The 18,518-nt window shown below is 36.0% G+C and overlaps 2 protein-coding genes across 2 annotated transcripts; both read right to left on the bottom strand.

Moving 5' to 3' along the window:
- Nucleotides 1-4,006, bottom strand: LOC139145728 (uncharacterized). Its single transcript, XM_070717037.1, has 2 exons — nucleotides 3,917-4,006; nucleotides 1-3,721 (listed from the first exon to the last, which is right to left on the bottom strand). The coding sequence occupies exon 2, from the start codon at nucleotides 3,668-3,670 to the stop codon at nucleotides 2,486-2,488; it is 1,185 nt and encodes a 394-aa protein (XP_070573138.1). The 5' UTR covers nucleotides 3,671-3,721; nucleotides 3,917-4,006; the 3' UTR covers nucleotides 1-2,485.
- A 347-nt stretch (nucleotides 4,007-4,353) lies between these two features.
- On the bottom strand, nucleotides 4,354-18,296 carry LOC139145727 (probable serine/threonine-protein kinase pats1). The gene is made up of 5 exons (XM_070717036.1): nucleotides 18,087-18,296; nucleotides 13,272-13,570; nucleotides 12,799-12,901; nucleotides 11,871-12,016; nucleotides 4,354-5,625 (listed from the first exon to the last, which is right to left on the bottom strand). Exons 1-5 carry the CDS (start codon nucleotides 18,220-18,222, stop codon nucleotides 4,558-4,560), a joined length of 1,752 nt encoding a protein of 583 aa, XP_070573137.1. The 5' UTR covers nucleotides 18,223-18,296; the 3' UTR covers nucleotides 4,354-4,557.
- Between the last annotated feature and the right edge of the window lie 222 nt (nucleotides 18,297-18,518).

Genomic DNA, 18,518 nt, shown 5'->3' with positions numbered 1-18,518 from the left:
TTCTATGTTCAACAATCATTAATTTATTGCAAAGCCATTTCTGATACCAATAATGCGATCTAGATGAAATGCTGTCAAAATATAATTAAAAATAAATGATTTTTCGACCACAGCCTTAATAATGGTTTTACATTACATTTGCAATCACTTTACAAGGATCATATGTACTGGCTTAAGGTCTGCTAGCATAAAAGCGTAACTACACTATTTATTCTATTAATATGAGTCGAAAATGTAGTACGGCTGGTAAATTTTGCTTCTGCATAATTTATCGAGTACAGTTGAGCCATGAAGGTGTTGTAGTACTTGCTTCGTCAGTAGAAATTTGAACCTAACGTTATTGGTTAAAGCATAACAATAAAGTTGAACAACGGCGTCTATGCAGTACGTTTTTCGTATAAAACAAAATCTACTCTCTCGTTTGTAAGAAATATTGTTTACAAGCAAGAAATGTATAATATTACATAACACGACAGTTTTTAAAAACTACAACCTTAAGATCAAAATTAAAATTATTACATGAAGAATATTGCTGTTAAGGTAGTTTGCGCCTCGGAATTGAAAACCTTAAACACTTGCTCAAAAATGTTCTTTACGAAATTTTGAATCATTCTCTTACCAAATCGAAAATAAAAATCAGAGGTTTCCGTGAAACGTTTGGTACAAGAGAAACAAATTACCCGACGCTTATCGATTTTTGAAATTTTTGAAATGGCCGCCATTCCTATGTTAACTTTTTGGGAAAACTTAAATTTTCGAAAAACTAAGCTGTGAAAATGTTTCTTACTCCAAGAGCTTTAACATTAGCTCCTACAGCCGGTAAATCAGGAAAAGTGAGATTTTGAGAATTTTGAGAGACCGAATAGCTGTCCCAGAGGCAAGTAATACCTTAATACTAATAGCAATGTTGAGTAGATCCTTATAACTGTGATGCAGTACAATTTTTGTTATTATGAAAGCATTGCGTCAACAATTTGTACGTTAATTTTCTCACTACTCAACACCATAAAAAACATGCTTGCTGAAGGTACAGAACATCAATCGACGTGTTCAAGATTACAAACGACAAGAGATATTATAGTTTACACTTCATTAAATACATAATTATACGATTAAAAATTTCTGTGATAGTATTATAACTGTTTTATCTATCTGCCCATAAACAAAAAGAATGATACTTTAAGTAAACAATCAAATTGTGGCAGAAAATCTAGAGTATCATAGCCCAAACACATAACCCATTATTTTATCCGAATACTTATAGATATTACCTAAAGTAGAAGTCCACCATGGCTAATTTTTTCATATGAGCAAGCTTGTAGTTGCAAGTTCGCACAGCCTGGTGTGACTGTGAATGACAATACCATACCCAACAGAAGACGGTCCCTACCTTATCACGTGATGAAAGCGCCTGCTTGGCATTTTTTTGCCATGATTCGAAATGCCTTAGGTTTATGGAGCCCTTAACTGCAACTTCCGCTATTATTTTTGTCCTCTTTTGTAAAAATTCGCGCGAGTTTGTGAACGGCGAAAATGGCTTTTTCCGGAATAAGCGACTCAAAGGTAGCATATATAAAAAAATTAGCATTGGATGATGAGGTGGTAGTGCATTACTGTATGAAAATTCAATATAAATTCTACACATACGTATTCACAGAAAAAAAAAACTTTAAAGTAAACGAAGTTAAAAACAAAGGTGTAGAGTAAATATTTGGTCAACATTCAAATCATTGTCTATGAAACGAAATATTGCCTCCCTATCTGAAAAGCAACACCTGAAATATTCAAAATAAACTAAATTATGCAAATATGTTTAGCTCATAATGTCAACTGTTTTCGACAAGAGAGTAATTAAATCCTTATTTTTCGATCCGAAGAATAATCCCTGAAAAACATTTTCAGTATCAATATACCAATCAATCGCTACTATCAATATGCCAATCAATCGGGAAAAAAATCTCTACACTACAGTGTTTTTGCAATTCCAGCTAGCAACATGAAAATTCCTTACATTAAGTGGCACTTTGAAAAATGAACGAATAATGGGAAGTTAACATATCAAATTATGTTTAAGCACGACGTTTTTCTTTAATTATAGGAGTTAAATGCATGGTAGTCGAGTGTGAACTTGAACAGCTATATCATCTACTTCGAAGTGCTACATTAATGTGTAATAAAAATAGTGAGAAATCTAAACGCCGTTCAATGAATAAACAAACTAACAGTGAAGGGAAAATGAACAGTAGAGACTACAAAGACAATTAAAAGCTATCAATGTGATACAATCTTAATAAAATATCGTATTCTGTGTTTAAACTTTCTCAAGTGACTCAAGGAAATACACAAATCTGAAAACAACTGAATAGTATTTGAAAGTATTTAAGGTTTGTCTTAGAGGTATGGATTGCAGTCTCTAACCTTTAGAAGTATGATCGTATACAAATGGCTAACCAGAACGAGCCTGTCTTGCCTATACAAGAGTAATCTAATTTTCTTTTACACAGCATTCTCTCTTGAAGACTGTATGTGTTTCTTTGATTGCATGGCAATCACGGAGCATTTTCTTCATCTCTTGTGCCCTCTCGAAAGCATGATCATAATCTTCAAACACTTCTGCAATACGGTTAGCCCATCGATTGATGTCACGTTTTCTTTTCGTGTCAGTAACACCAACATCTAAGATGACCGCAGCTGCCTTGTCTGGATGCATATACTTGGTAAGGAACATCGCCAGGCCTGAGTTGCTGTTTACCAGGACTGGTATTCCTGCTGCTATGGCCTCCAAGCCAAACATACCGAAAGGCTCAACATGTGACGGGATAAGGCAAAGGTGACTCTCTTGTAAATCATTTATGATCTGGCTGTTGGACCAATTAAAGGTCACTTTCAAATGCAAGTCACCACTAGTGACATGCTTCTTGATGAAATCACTTGCCGACCGTACCCCCTCTTCCTGAATGCCGCTAATTAGCCAAACCGGTGAATTGAAAGTTGGTTTCCTCTTCTTGAGATCAGTTACATATTTACTTAAGCCTCGTGCAACAACATCATATCCAACCAAGTGATTCACGTGACCTATTCTTCCATATGTGAGAATCTGTTTTTGGCAAGTGATAGATGGTTTCTTCATTCCAATTTGAAAGAATGTTTCAGCGGGCAAGGGCAGGAATAGCTCATGCTTTACGGACGGTAGTGTGCTGAACTTGTTTTCAAAGTGATGATACACACGAGGCCCAACTGAGAACACGACGCGGCATCGACTAACCTCCTGACAGAGTGTTGCTTCCCGCTGCTGTACTCTTGTAGGAGTAAAATCATCCCTTGTGACTTCAGTATCTTCCGGTAAGACGTGATTGAAAAGAATCACCTTCTTACCTCGGAAATATTCTCTCTGTATATCAAGTGCCGCCTTTGAAGTAGTGGTTGCATGACCTATTACGACGTTGACGTCTGACATCTTCTTCAGTGATGGATAGTGGATCGAGTGATATTTAGTCAGCCAGGCAAGAGTGGGTTTTTCTTCGGGATCTGTGTCATCCGGCAACATGAGATGAACTCCTTTTGACTCTGCATCTTCTTTGTCTTCCCCGTTTGCCTCGATGACGATTGCATTTACTCTTCGACCAGTTTCAGCAGCAAGGTTAGATGTTAGTCTGTGGATTGTTGCCATTGTACCTTTTCGAGCGCTCCACTCACGGCCATAGTAAGGACATAAATGCCACTGTTAGTATAGAAAAAGCAGTATAAATGTAAACGAATAGTGAAAGGAATGAATCTTAAAATTAAACATTAAATGGTACCGTGTATTTCAATTATCTCTGAGTTTTACCATCCTGGACATTCAACAGCTAAATTCTGAGGGTACTTTTTGAATGTGGAAAAAACATGAATGTATTTCTTGTAGAACTGCTCTTACCTTTGGCTGCTAGTTTCTCGTTCGCCAGAGCTAAGATTATCATGAGTATTATCGGCAGCAAGACTAATTTCTGCAGCCTGTTCTGTTCCTATACAGAAAGAAAAATAATGTTTTCACTTACTCACTTAAATACATAGGTCTGCATAGACAATTCGTTTTCAGGGAATACCCGGCAAATGACAAAGATTTCCGGGAGAGTTGTATGTAGCATAGTGGGGTAAAGCCGTTTCATCTAAATTAGTGACATTCACGTGTATCAATATCTTGTATAATATTATATTGTTGTTATCATTAAATTAAAAGCAAGAAGCCATTTACAGGCCAGAAGACATCAACACTTTCATTTCAACATAGTCCTTAAAATTTTTGGTTTGCCTAATATTTCTGTCAAATGCAGTTTTCTTGTTTCGAAAACAGCTAAATTCATCAACTCATACCTCCGTCCGTACCACAATGCTACATCAGGGCAGGGCATCTGCTTAACACTTCTCTTGCAGATAGCTTTTACGCTCCCCTTCTCTACTTTGACAGCGATACATCGATCATCCGTATCTTCAGAACCTGCAGTAGCTCTCCAGGGTGATGACTAGGACATCTGGCACTTGATGCATACCTGATACTCCAAATTAGGAGTGTAGGTCTTAATAATGTCCTTCAACTTCCCTTTCAACCACAATTCTTACATTTGTAATACTGTCAGGCTTAAAGTCTACTGAATCTTGTGAATCCGGCATTATAAGAACCTTCAGCTCAATATCGGATCCTTCCTTGCACAGGGTAATGTGAAAACCATCATCCTTGATAAATATGCGTGCCCTGTGTTTCCGTAAGACAATTCCCTCATTCGGCCATTGCTTTAAGCAGCGAACTATCAATCGATAGAATAATCCCTCTGGCAGGAAGTTTCCAAAGAAATGCAGATATATTGGGGCACACGACTTACAATCAGCCGGAAACACAATGCCATTTTTCCCTGATGCATCTTTCTGTAGGAGGCTTGGTAAGTAATATACGGGGTTTCCGTCACCAGTTTCTGGCATCCTGAAAAGAATGTCGTACATTTCCGCTGTTGCTAGAAGAATAACCTTGTCTTTGCACCGATCATGACCTTTAAGGAGATAATCTAGTAATTCGTCATGTAGTCTGCCTTCATGTTGCAACTCGTGAATTAGGTTGCGCATTTTTGTGGGAATGCCTTTCAGTTGCCCTTTGTAAGCAATAGTCTTCGTAACTAATATCGTGAATAGATTTACCAGCCATTCCACGTCTAAGATAATGGTTTTTTCCAGCTCTGGTGTCGATGTAAAGTGGAGTATTTCACCGACGCTGTGAAAAAATGCCAGTGCTGTGTTTATTTCATCTTCTGTCATTTCCAACTTCTTTCCGAGGGTTTTTGCTTCTTCCAAATGTAACGTCTCTTTTTGCAGCTTCCTCATCGATAGTTCCAATTGTATCCACTTCACTGGCACCTCTCCAAGGAAGAAGTTTTCCATTGCATAATCTTGGACTCTCTTACGAAGTTCTTTGACCTCTGCATCATGAACGGTACCATCTTCTTTTCTAGCTTTGTTGTCAATGGCAATCAGGTCAACCAGATGTGCATTTACTGCCTTGGTGGCATGTCTGCTTATGTAGTCTCTGATCTCTTTAAGGCGTTTCTCTGCCTCTTTTTCAACGTCTATATCCTGACCATCATTGGGACTATTACTCTAACCAGAGGAAAATAAATATCAAGGATTACCTTTCACCTTTTCAATGTACATCACAATGTGACATGCCAGTACATCCAGACGTTTTCAGTTTATATTGCAAATTTTTACACAAGATTTGTATGCAGAAAATCTAAGTGGTTAAGACACAATTCGAAAAATTTCCTCCCAATGACAAACTCACGAACAAACCTACGAAAGCGGGACTTCAAAACAACGATTTTATTACTTCGGCCCGAACAGGGAGTTGTGTATTTGGAACGTATGGCTGTTGTAAAATAACAGCTGGACCATTTGACATGAAAGGCAGTACAATGTAACATCGTTTCAAGGGATCTGCAAATGTCTTGTAAAAAACTGGTGCAAGTATGTTTGCGCAAGCAGTCCATTCAATCTTGGAGATTTTGGCATCCGACTACCATATCATTTCATTCTGTATGTATGTAAAGATCCTGATGCTGTTAAGTGTTTGAATGATATCCATGACAAATATGTTGTCGTCCCTGCTGATAAAGCTGTCAATAAAATTGTATTTGTCTGTAAGCGGTATTATTTTGAATGTCTTATAGACGAACTTGGTGTAATTAAGACCCCTACCAACTCCACTTACAGACAATCGATGTTCAACAAATCCGAAATTTTGGCAAACAATAAGTCATTCATGGATAATTTTAATATTACAACAAAGGATGACCATAATAAGTTGCCTAGCTTATACTGGATACCAAAGCTCCACAAAACACCTTACAAAGCTAGGTTTATCGCAGGATCTTCAAAATGTTCAACAACAGAGTTATCGAAGATACTGACTTCTGTTCTTTGTACTGTTAAACGGGGACTTCAATCATACTGTGATGTTGTCTTTTCTCGGAGTGGTATAAATCAAATGTGGATATTAAAAATTCGAAGGAACTCTTGGAAAATTTGAAATCAAGATCTGTTTCAAAAATAACATCTATTAAAACTTTCGATTTTTCCACATTGTATACCACAATACCACATGATAAATTGAAAGAACGCTTGAAAAACATCATCAACCAAGCATTTTTCTACAAAAACGGTTCACGCCGTTACAAATATGTGGTATTAGGGTATAATTCTACATATTTTGTTAAAAATATTACTAACGCTAAAGTGTTTTATACCGAGAAAGACATTATCAGTATGCTTGATTTCCTCATTGACAACATATTTGTTGAATTTGGAGGACACATTTTCCAACAGTGTATAGGAATTCCCATGGGCACTAACTGTGCTTCCTTACTTGCCGACTTATTTCTGTTCTCATACGAGGCAGAATTTATCCAGAACCTTATCAAGCAGAAAAAGGTCTCTGTAGCTCGTACTTTCAACCTTACATTTAGATACATAGACGATGTTATTTCATTGAATAACTCTGAATTCAGTAAATATCTCGCTATGATTTATCCTCCAGAATTGGAGATTAAAGAGACTACAGAAACGGCCTCTTCTGCTTCATATCTGGACATTTTACTTGAATTTGACTCTAATGGTCACCTTTCTACTAGGCTATATGACAAGAGAGATGATTTCAACTTTAGTATAATTAATTTTCCACACCTCATCAGTAATATTCCACTCTCACCTGCTTATGGGGTATACATTTCCCAGCTTATTCGATATGCAAGAGCATGCAGTTCATATGGTGATTTTGTAGAGAGACATGGCCATCTCTCTTTCAAACTGTTAAATCAAGGTTACACCAATGCAAGACTTGTCTCTACATTCAAACGCTTTTTTGGCAGGTATCGCAAGCTGGTTGATAAATACGATATCTCTCTTCGACAAATGATCACTGATGGCATCGGTGACATGGGGCCTTAGTGACCACTACCTATCTGACTTACAGATTGATATATGGCGGGTGCCACATGTGGGGCAGGATGCGCTTACTATTTTCGAAACACCTGACATCACTTCTTGGTCTTTTGGCCAGAGGTCCATATATCGTTCTTTCATGAATTCGACTTTGTTTGTGTACCGTCTATTTACTGTCTGTTCTGCGCTGTTTTGTGTCTATGTTTACAACTATTGTCTTACAAATTTTGACCTAGTGTTATTGGATAATGGATTGGTATGATTGCGATTATTTTGCAACAGAATCTTTTTCCTTTCAGAAGGCATGTACAGTGGTACGTAGAACAAACATATAAAAGTTTAGCCGAATCCACCTTTGTCAAAATATTCAATTGGCATAAATCCAACATGGCAACCTGCATTCTATAGAAATAAAATATCATACCGTATATCACACAAGCTATTTCAGTGATTTTAGACTAATTTTCTTTCTTTTTCATGGAGAATCATCTTGGAGATCCATTGTTTTACATAGGAACTTTGATAATTTGCATAAACCCAATATAACCGCCATCATTCCTACGAAATGACATTTTGGAATATATTTGGCATATCAAACAAGCTATCTCAATGACTTTCAAGTATGAATATATTCCGTGGCATGGGGAAACAATTTTGGAGATATAATATTCTACGTAGGCACTTTGATAATTTGCATACATCCATATGGCTAACTTATTAATGCCTCCTATAAGTTCTGATATAAATAAGGTTTTCTATATGTTTCGGCACTAGCAATCTATTGGATAAACATAGGGCCAAAGTCCCTGAAGCTACTATAGACATGGATACAAAATTAAGTATTTCCTGACTGTATGAAATTATCTCACTAAGGTCATCCTAGGGACATGTAAACCAAATATTAAAGCTGTCTGACCAGCGGTTTTGAAAAACAAGCAACTCAACAGTTGACAGAGCTCTGCTGTGTTATGTAAAGAATAACCTTTTGTGACACATGTATTGATGAAGAAGGTGGATATCTTTGATAGCTCATTTCAGGATAGCCTGACCAAAAATGGAAAAAAATTCCGTAAAAATACAGATTTGCATATTTTATCAGACTATATTAGTCTATAATAGCAAATAAAGAGAGTTAATTACATTCTAATTAAAGTAAACAAGTCTTGCTTAAATCAAGATTTACGTCATAATAAAACAGCATATCTGTCAGGTTATAAAGAATCTTCAGCTGGTTATCTATATCTGTATTTTCATCCTATTAACCAAGCACATTTTAACTTTCAAATTAACATTGTAAGTAAGTTCTGTTGAATAAGTTGAGACTGTACATACTCAGAGAGAAGCACACGAAAGCACACTGAAGAGACAAATGTTTGTAACTTAAGAAGTTCAAGGTCATCAAAAGCATTATAAGGAATCATGTTACACTTTCATTGCACTGTTTACACAGATTGCATAATTGCTATAAATAGCACATGAGGAATCTTACAGCCCAGCTTTACCATAAAAACCCTATCACTTTGACCACTCTTTTAATTGACCACTCTATTTTTTTCCTCAAAAAGTAATCTTATTTTATCCTTACCAAGTCAACCATAAATGGAAATTAGAACTTTCTCTATCTCTATTTATTTGACCACCCTATCATGACAAACTATTATGAGCAATTTCTTTTAGATAACATAAATGGTGGTTCAGAATATATCAAAGTTGGGATTCAGGAAAGTTGCCTTTACATGTTTTCATCCTCCAAGATGGTAAGCATTTCACTATGAACTGTAAAAAAAAGTTGAACTTTCTGATAATTCCACACTAAAATTATTTTGGCTTTGATGATTAATTATTTTTTTCTGGGTGAATTGATAGGGTTTATGCAGTACAAGAATTACATACAATGTAAGTCAAATTTTGACCAAATATGACAAAAAAATTCCTTAAAAATACACATTTGCATATTTCATCACAATTTGAACAAATCTAAGTTGGTTATCCCTAGGAACCTGTATACCAAATATCAAAGCTGTCTGTCCAGCGCTTATGAAGAAGATTTTTATCAAAAACACCTTTTTTGGCGCCAATTTGCATATTTTCAACAATATCAAAAAATTAAAAAAACTTTCTCAAAATGATATTTTTCATCTGCACAACAAATATCAAATGAGTAAGTACTGCGGTTCTCAAGATATTTGAGTGGATGGACGCCTCACAAACGGACATACATACATACATACATACAGACTGACGCCGGACGCCGGACGGATACCCATCCCAATAGCTTCTATAGACTATAGTCTATAGTAGCAAAACGATTAATTTAAATAATGTTTGAAAAACATGTTACAAACTATTTGTAATAACATTCACTGAAAAGGAATTTTCTTAATAGGTATAGGTGAAAACCTGAAATATGCTAAAATACTCCATGATATACAGTATTTTGTGAAAAGCTTTACAGTTGATAGAGGACTTCCATACATGACTTATAGAAGTAATGCAGAAAGTATATTTTGATACAATTTACAGAAGAGATGTATGGAAGTAGTGATATTGTCTAACGTTTTATGATTATTTTATAAACGACAACTGCTACTAAATGACTGTTAGTCGGAGAAACGCATTTCTTCTTTGGAACATAACATACATAATTTAAGTATTGCATTACTTTTAATTTATATCGATGTTACTCTGGGACAATACATGTAATCTGTAATGTTTACAGTTCAAAAACATGGGTAGTACGTTAGCATTTTAGCTGAGACGGAAACCCCGAGAACATACAACAATTACACCAAAGCTTACGGATCACACAAGAAAAGTACGATCAAAATAAGAAAACGTCGCAATACACAAAAGTAAAAAGTGAGAACTATTACAAACAAAAGTCTCAGATTCATATCAATCTTATCAACACAGAAACTCACAGACATTGAAATCTGCGAACTTTACAAACCTTAAAATTCATTAACCCGCCTAATCGTCCCAACGTGATCCGTCTGTTACATCATGCAAACAAGTACGGCCGGAAAATGAGACTTCGATTCATTATAAGACACAAGCCGCCATAAAATACTCGTTCAAGATTAAATCAAAATGACACCATATACAACAGAAAACACAAAGTTCGAAACTACTTCAAAGCTACAAAAAGCTCTTGGGAGTACACCCTTTAAACAATAATAACAAGATGCTCGCCAAACCATAGCACTAAACGTGTTATCAAAAAGTAAGAAGATAAAATCAAATAAAAGATAAGAAGACAAAATCAAATTATGCCATAAAGTGATGAACAAACAGAATATTCTCGACATCAAGTTACGTGCGAAACTGACTGATATATTTCAGATCTTACACAGAATACGTGGCATATTGTCAAAAATGTTATTTTGTCAAAATACTGCAGCCATATTTACTTTTTGCAAATAATCAAAGTGCCAATGTGAACCATTGTATCTCCAAAATGTAGCCCTGTTCCTAAGACTAAATTGAGACTTTAAATCATGGAAAAGGTTTGCTTTAATACGTGATATATGGCCGAAAAAGTTTTATCTAGAATGCGGGCAGCCATAGTGGATTTGTGCAATGGAGGCTATATCGCCTCGAGGTAGATTAAGTAATTTTTTAATGTGACTTGTTCTGCATACATCTGCAAAGTGCATTAGAAAGAAAATGTTCTATTGCAATTTTAGTAGGTTTAGACCCAAATTCATTTGACTAAAAGCACATGCAAATATTTACTCCTTTGCGCATGACACGACTATCCATTTGAGAAGTACACAGTTTTCGCACAATAGAATGCGCATATTTTAAATCTATATTTACTATCGATAACTCCATAGGTTAAACACCTCTTTTCATGGAGGTCGAATACTACTAATACCCATAACCCACAACCCCAATAGAGCACAGAGGAGTAAAGTGCCTTGCTCAAGCCACAACACCGAGCTAGAGTTTTGAATTCACCGTTCTCCGACGGTGAATCCGCTACTCTAAATCTACGGGACTTGAACCGGGTCTCGAACTCACCATCCTCCGATAGTGAGTCGGTTACCCTATAACATTCGCCTCGATGGGCAATGATGCACACGATGTTATCAGATTACAATGCTTTATTCACGTGAACACATGATGTCCGCCATTACAGAGAACAGCAACAACAACGAACAGTATTCTGGGTAAGCCCAGGTCAAAGGTCAATAAAGTTCAGGATACTACATCCCCTAACCACTGGTCCACATTTCTTCTTCATAGAACGCCTTGAACACACGTTCGTTAAGAATTAAGAAACAAGGATTAAGGAGTGACCGGCCATTTCTACATTATTCATTTTATTACTTTAAAATGTCAACAGTGGTTGCAGTATACCGAAGTAGAATTGAATTGAAGTGAAATGGTGATGTAAGCCATACCTGCCGGAGCAAGTCTTTCTTTGTTCCTATGAGGATTACTGGTGGTGCAGGGATGTTCCGATCACGTCCGTCTGACAATTTTAAGTGTATATTAGATCTAGGAACAGCATGGGCATGTATAGAGTTCATCCAAAACGACAGGAATTCTGAAAAAATGATGTATCTAAAACAGTTCATGATCACTAGACCATAAGCAAATAGAACGTCATACAGGCTTTGGGTAATAGCTTTGCAACAAATAACATTATTAACGTTATCTAACTCCCGATTTTCCAATGCCCATACGACGCTCACGGCTGTCACATGAAATGCACACAATGCAAAGGTCAAAGTACCATAGTGTATCTAGTTTGTCAACGTTAGGTCTGGCCGTAATTATATTAAGACAAACGAACGAAACGAACATCACTTAGCTTGTTGACATAGCAAAGGCAATTGTATTTTAGCGCAGACGACAGTGACATCGAAACGACGGAAACTTAAATAGCCTTAATTTGTCACTGTCGACGCGTAAATTAGTCCATATTTGTTCAAGAATAATAATATACCTACCAGTGCAAACCCTCATGCAATAAAAGAGTTGGTGGTGTAATTATGGAGAATACAGTTATGTTGTCCGCGGATCTTACTAACTATATATCTCAGCTTCACATTATATCGACGCGCACCCCGTAATCATATGGTGTAAGAATGCCCATTAAATATGTATTTACATCATATCTCAATAACAAGGTATCCAGTGTATAACCTTCGAGGTCATGGGTGGAATGAAAACAATTGTCAAACACAGTATTCACAAAATAGTAGAATCTTGACAATAACATACAAAATAAAATTGCGCAAACGACTATTGTTTGCTTTTTTTGTAAAAGTGCACGACTAAAATTCAATATCCGTTTGCTCAATTATACATGACAGAATCACTTACCCTTCACTGTCCACTCATCTTCAATAACGGTTGACATTACATCATCGAGAGATTTTGACAAGTCAGTTACAAGGGCAAAAATAACACGATTACCAAGAAACACCTGGAAGTAAATACAATCGAAAGGATAGTAGAATATACAAATTAGGATGATAGTCAAATCAGATGTGTGATAGGATTATAAAAGCAAAATCCACGATAAGAAACACTCAGATCTTTCTATATATGAAACGAAATTCAATAATTATTGTAAACAAAACTCTTCATTTAATACTTCAAATATGAAAAAGTAGGAACCTATATCAAAACATAATCTTGTACAAGAAAAATGCCATAGGGCAGAAGAGCTAAGCATTGAAAAGCTACTTAAAATACAGCAATGCTATCATAATTGTCCTCAAAACTTATCTTACTAAATCATGCCTGTGTTACAAATACTTTTATGCTGAAAGAATTACTATGTACATACAGACCTGATGAGTTATGTAGTACACACTTTGTCCTGCAAAGTCCCATAAGCTGAAGTAAATATCAGGCTTGTCAACATCAGCAGCTTCTTCCAATCTTCGAGTCAGTCGTTCTTGGACGTCTTTCATTTTTTCACCTTTAAATTTTACTGCATCTATCACACTCGCAAGTTTTGCTGGTACCACTTTGGGTTTTTCTTCGCGTAATCTCCATTTCTTTTTTGCCATCCCAACAGCCAAGACATCTCCAAGCGTCTTCTGTGTTTCCTCAATGGATCTTTTACCTTGGTATTCGGGAGCATACTCTAATTTGAAAGAAGAAATAGATCAAGTATGGGAAACTTCATTACTGCAGCTGTCCTGCAATTACGAGTGAAAGATCTGATATATGGTATTTTCCCGGATGTCTCAAGAATATAGAAGTACGACTATAAAGAAAGAGCAATACACCTCTGGAAAAAACTGGCATAAGAAACCGTTTGCACAACATATACGCAATCATCATGGTGCAAGTCATGAGATGCATGAAACATAACTTTTGAGGTAATGAATGTATATCTGATTAGGTATTTTCGCACTCCATGTTACGAATATTATGATTTACATTCTGTATAAATGCTCTCTGAAATGGACTTCCATTCGAGGGATAAAAGTGTTGATTGACTTTGAATTTCAAAATCAATTCATCTGAAAGAGTAGGTGTGTGCTTATACAGTATTTTGGTTGGTTATGTTGTCCACGGATCTAACTGACTATGTTCCCAGTTTCATATTATGCCGGTATAATTAGAGAACTTTGGTAAGTTGATGCCTCGTATAAAAGCTATTAATCACAATCCTATCACAAAGATTCAGTCAATTTATGATTTCCTTGTTAAGAAAATACTCTCAGAACCTTTACAAATTAATTGGGCTTGCATTCTTAAGACTTCTTCAGTCACGAAAGTGCCCTACCGTAATGGTAACAAAATAATCATGATGCCTCAACATGTAAAGTTTTAAATGTGTTTTCTATCGCGAATCTATAGATAACAAGTGGGATTATAAATTTGTATACTCTGTATCGAGTTATCCTTCGGGATCGCTATCTGTCTACATTTTCTCTCTCGTTCACAGCGAATCAGCATTCATTAAACAATAAGCGTCATCTTTGCATTTAAAATATTTTGTTCATCAGTTTATTCACGCTTAAAAGAAAACCACGTTATATAACTGTTTCTAACGTGTAACGTTTACTTTGCACATAAATATTTGCTTGGATACAAAATCAGAGGTTTTCGACATGATTTTGAAGTAAGTGCATGGGTAGAAGCGCGCCATTACTGGAAATGGTACGTGTTTCCAATTGCATAGATTATTACCCAGAAATAAGAAACGCGTATATGTCAATGTTATCTACACTTTTTATTTAGTTACCTAGAGATCTTTCAGCACTCAACATTACACGGATACATTTGCCTTTGGAAGTTCTGTGTCCAACACGGAATCATCACTTTGTACGAAAGTTTAAGCTGTGTCAACGCACAAACGAATACTAGTGGTATTTGTAACCTAAAGTGCAAAATCAGAAGGTTTTCGACATGATTTTGAAGTAAGTGCATGGGTAGAAGCGCGCCATTACTGGAAATGGTACGTGTTTCCAATTGCATAGATTATTACCCAGGAAATAAGAAACGCATATATGTCAATGTCTATCTACACTTTGTATTTACATCACCTAGAGATCTTTCAGCACTCAACATTACACGGATACATTTGCCTTTGGAAGTTCTGTGTGCAACATGGAATCATCACTTTGTACGAAGTTTTAAGCTGTGTCAACGCAAAAACGAATACTAGTGGTATTTGTAACCTAAAAGTCGATATTATCCTTAATATGTCAATGTTCCATAATTTTTATGTTAGTCTCATTAGCATACACCCATTACTATGATTTCAAAACAACATTTACCGCAGCGATTTACTTTCAAAGGTACACTGTCAATAGTCAGGAATAAGGATATAAGTAAACATATTGTCTCCGGTCTGACACTTCAGTGCAATCGTAAAAAAAACTGAGGATTCCTTGATCATCATATTGCTTAACGTTGTGTAAAATGCCCTATACTGTACTGTTTGGTGTTTATCCAAGTAATAAGATCGATGTCACTTTCATGATATCAATTTTTAAATTCATAGAGGCATATCATAAATATCATTTGGATATGGAAGTGTCCCTTTCGACTTTCGACAACTTGTAGGGCAAAAATCATTGTTACATAGCGATGGTTCACAAAACAAACAAGGTCGAACGATCGTCATCGTGTTTCCAAACATTCCATTGGTCAGCTTTCGTCACATTTGCATTAATTCGGCGTTATCAAACTGGTGTGAGCTTCTATCCCAATTACAAACTTTAAATTGTAAGAAACTTCGTGATTTAAGTTAATTGTCACCCCATATTATTAAAGAGGGCTGCCAACACTGTAACACCTTCATCGCGGCATTAACAAAGGTCATTTTCCGTTCTGATGGAAATTGGCTCGTGTTGGTCCAATTTAAAAGAATATCCTGAAGACGAACCTTGTAACTATAAACCAATAAATGTACTTTCTTTTCTTGTCCAAATTTCTTAAAATCAACAATTTATCAGTCACCTCATAAAATTGCAAGGAAACCTACAATTTGAGTTATCCCAACGAATCTGCATTTCGTGCCAGACATCTGTTCCAAACGCACGGTTGGTCTGGTTGACTCATGGAGTAAGAAAGTGATGGCCGAAATTCGTTTGTTCAGTATTTCTCGACCTTAACAAAATATTTGATCTTATTAATATTGTTGATCACACAACTTGTCGCCATAACTTGAGATCTATGGTTGTTCTAATAAAACTCTGTTTTTCCTTATACCCACTAATGCTTCATCAATATGTCGTGTTCAAAGAGGAAAGCTCAGATGTAATTGACGCTCGTGTTGGTGTGCCACAATGCCCTATACTAGGGCCCTTACCTCATTATTATATACACAAACAACCTGCCTCTACACCTTTTCAAAATTATTATGTATTTCATTCGCAGGTGATACCACGTTTAATGTTTCCAACAAGTCTTTAAAAGCATTTCTAGTAGCCTTGACATTGATCTGAAAGTATTTGAATATGGGTATTTAACGAAAAAAATTATGTTTCCAACCCGGTAAAACAAATCAAAGATCAACTTCACATAGGCGCTGATCACTTCAAACTCAGTCTTGCTGATAAAGTTATTGACTTTCAAGCTTATCGTGTCTCATCAGTGAAGTTACTTGGGTCATCGTTACTATCAATCTAATTGGTTCGATCATATCAATTCTAAATCGTTTCTTTCAGCACGTATCAGAAACTTTCTTCTCCTCACGCAAGCTATTCTGTAATTGTCTCATTTTACCACAACTAAATTCCTGGTCGAAAGTTCGAATGTTTGAACTTTCCTTCTAATGACAATATGCATTGACGCGTCTAAAGAGACATGGAATGAGACTCAGTCTGGACAATATATCACCTCTCTTCACCCATGGGCTGTATACGCAGCTTCATTCCTTACCGAGTAATTGAAAACTCCTGAACCCCCTACCCACGTGCACATTTACAAAGCACCATTGTTATAATATAACCCCTGATCATAGAAGTGTATACACTCCTCCGACCAGAACCTATAAAAGGTTCCTTTAGCACGCACAGCATTTTATCGAGACACTTTGGCTTTGCAGGTGTAGATGTATACAACAATCTCCCTAACACATCATGGCTTGTGAGTTATTGGCTATTTTATGAGACCTTGAGATAACTTTCTGTATTTTGTTTACATGTTTAGTAGTTTTACCTAGTTTGTTTTGTCTTGTTCTTTTCTCTTTAATGTGTTTCTATCAGAAATACGTCATCTGTCTCATGTGAAAATGGGCTCAGTACCCAAAACGGGATTAAAACATCGAAACGCAGTGAAGATGGCAAAAATGATCTGATGGTGATGACCACGGACGGCCCAAGACTTGGCGAATTTGACTTAAGAGCAGCGATGATAGAGTTCAGGCAGCAAAGACATCGTCGGAAGCAGTAGACAGAAAAACTAAAGATCACCGTCGACAGAGAATATAACAGAATAGTATTAAAGATTGTAAAACCCATCAAAGAAAAAGCATTGTCACTGCTGATATTTATTGAAATTATTATACACTTCATTCATTGACTTTTGAACCAGTTTTCGATATCGCGTAAACAGCTATTGAAAGGTACTCACATGTAGTTGTCAATGTACGCATTTTACGCAAATAAAAAAATCATATGCTTACAGCCTTACGCAGGTTTGAAAATCCTAACGGGAGCTCATATATATATATATATATATATATATATATATATATATATATATATATATATATATATATATATATATATATATATATATATATGTGTGTGTGTGTGAGTGTGTGAGTGTGTGTGTGTGTCTGCGTGTGTCTGTGTCTGTGTGTCTGTGTATTTAGGATGTTAAATATTTGTGACTGAATTTGCAAGTTCATTTGTCACAACGTTATTGTGTTCAGTAGAAACAGAAACAGAATATTATGTTTTATGTACATTGTCTCAATCATAAGTAATGAAAAGAGAAAGTTACATCTATTGTCACTTTAGGGTTTAGGGTTCGTAAACTCACAGCAAAAAGGGAAAACAGAGATTAACATATTATGAAGTTCAAGCCCGAGTTTTAATTGACCAACGTGTATACAATATTTCCTACAAAATGTTCATTCAACTGCAATGGTGACATTTTCAGTAAACTCGCTGTATATGATATGAAGGTGTAGTTACCCTTTATTATCCATTCTGTGATATTGATGTTGTAGATATCAGCTCCATCTGTACTCAGATGTTTTTCTTCATAAGGTTCATTGAATAGACTTCTTTTGGTTGATGTCTTTCCCGCACCGTATGCACCGACTAACATAAGTCGACCTCGATAAATTTTCTTGAGTGTACGTGGATTTTGCGAAGATTCCTGCAACCCCTTGTAAAAATTCTGATGGTAAAAGTATGATTATGGTAGGTACATTTAACCCTTTATAGACAGGTATCTATCTTTTCATATCTTTTATACTCACGAAAAAGTGTTTAATAAGTATGGAGAACTACTTTACGGTTGTAATCGTTCTTTCCCTTAATTCTTTTCTAAGTGAACATTGCGAGTTGTTGTTGTTCCAATACAAACCTCTTGTCGAAGGCAAACAATAAGAGATATGCCAG

This window comes from Ptychodera flava, chromosome 12 (genome assembly GCF_041260155.1).
Source record: "Ptychodera flava strain L36383 chromosome 12, AS_Pfla_20210202, whole genome shotgun sequence".
Lineage (NCBI taxonomy): Eukaryota > Metazoa > Hemichordata > Enteropneusta > Ptychoderidae > Ptychodera > Ptychodera flava.
Note: the sequence above shows the minus strand (reverse complement) of the source record. Positions and strands in the feature narration are given on the sequence as shown.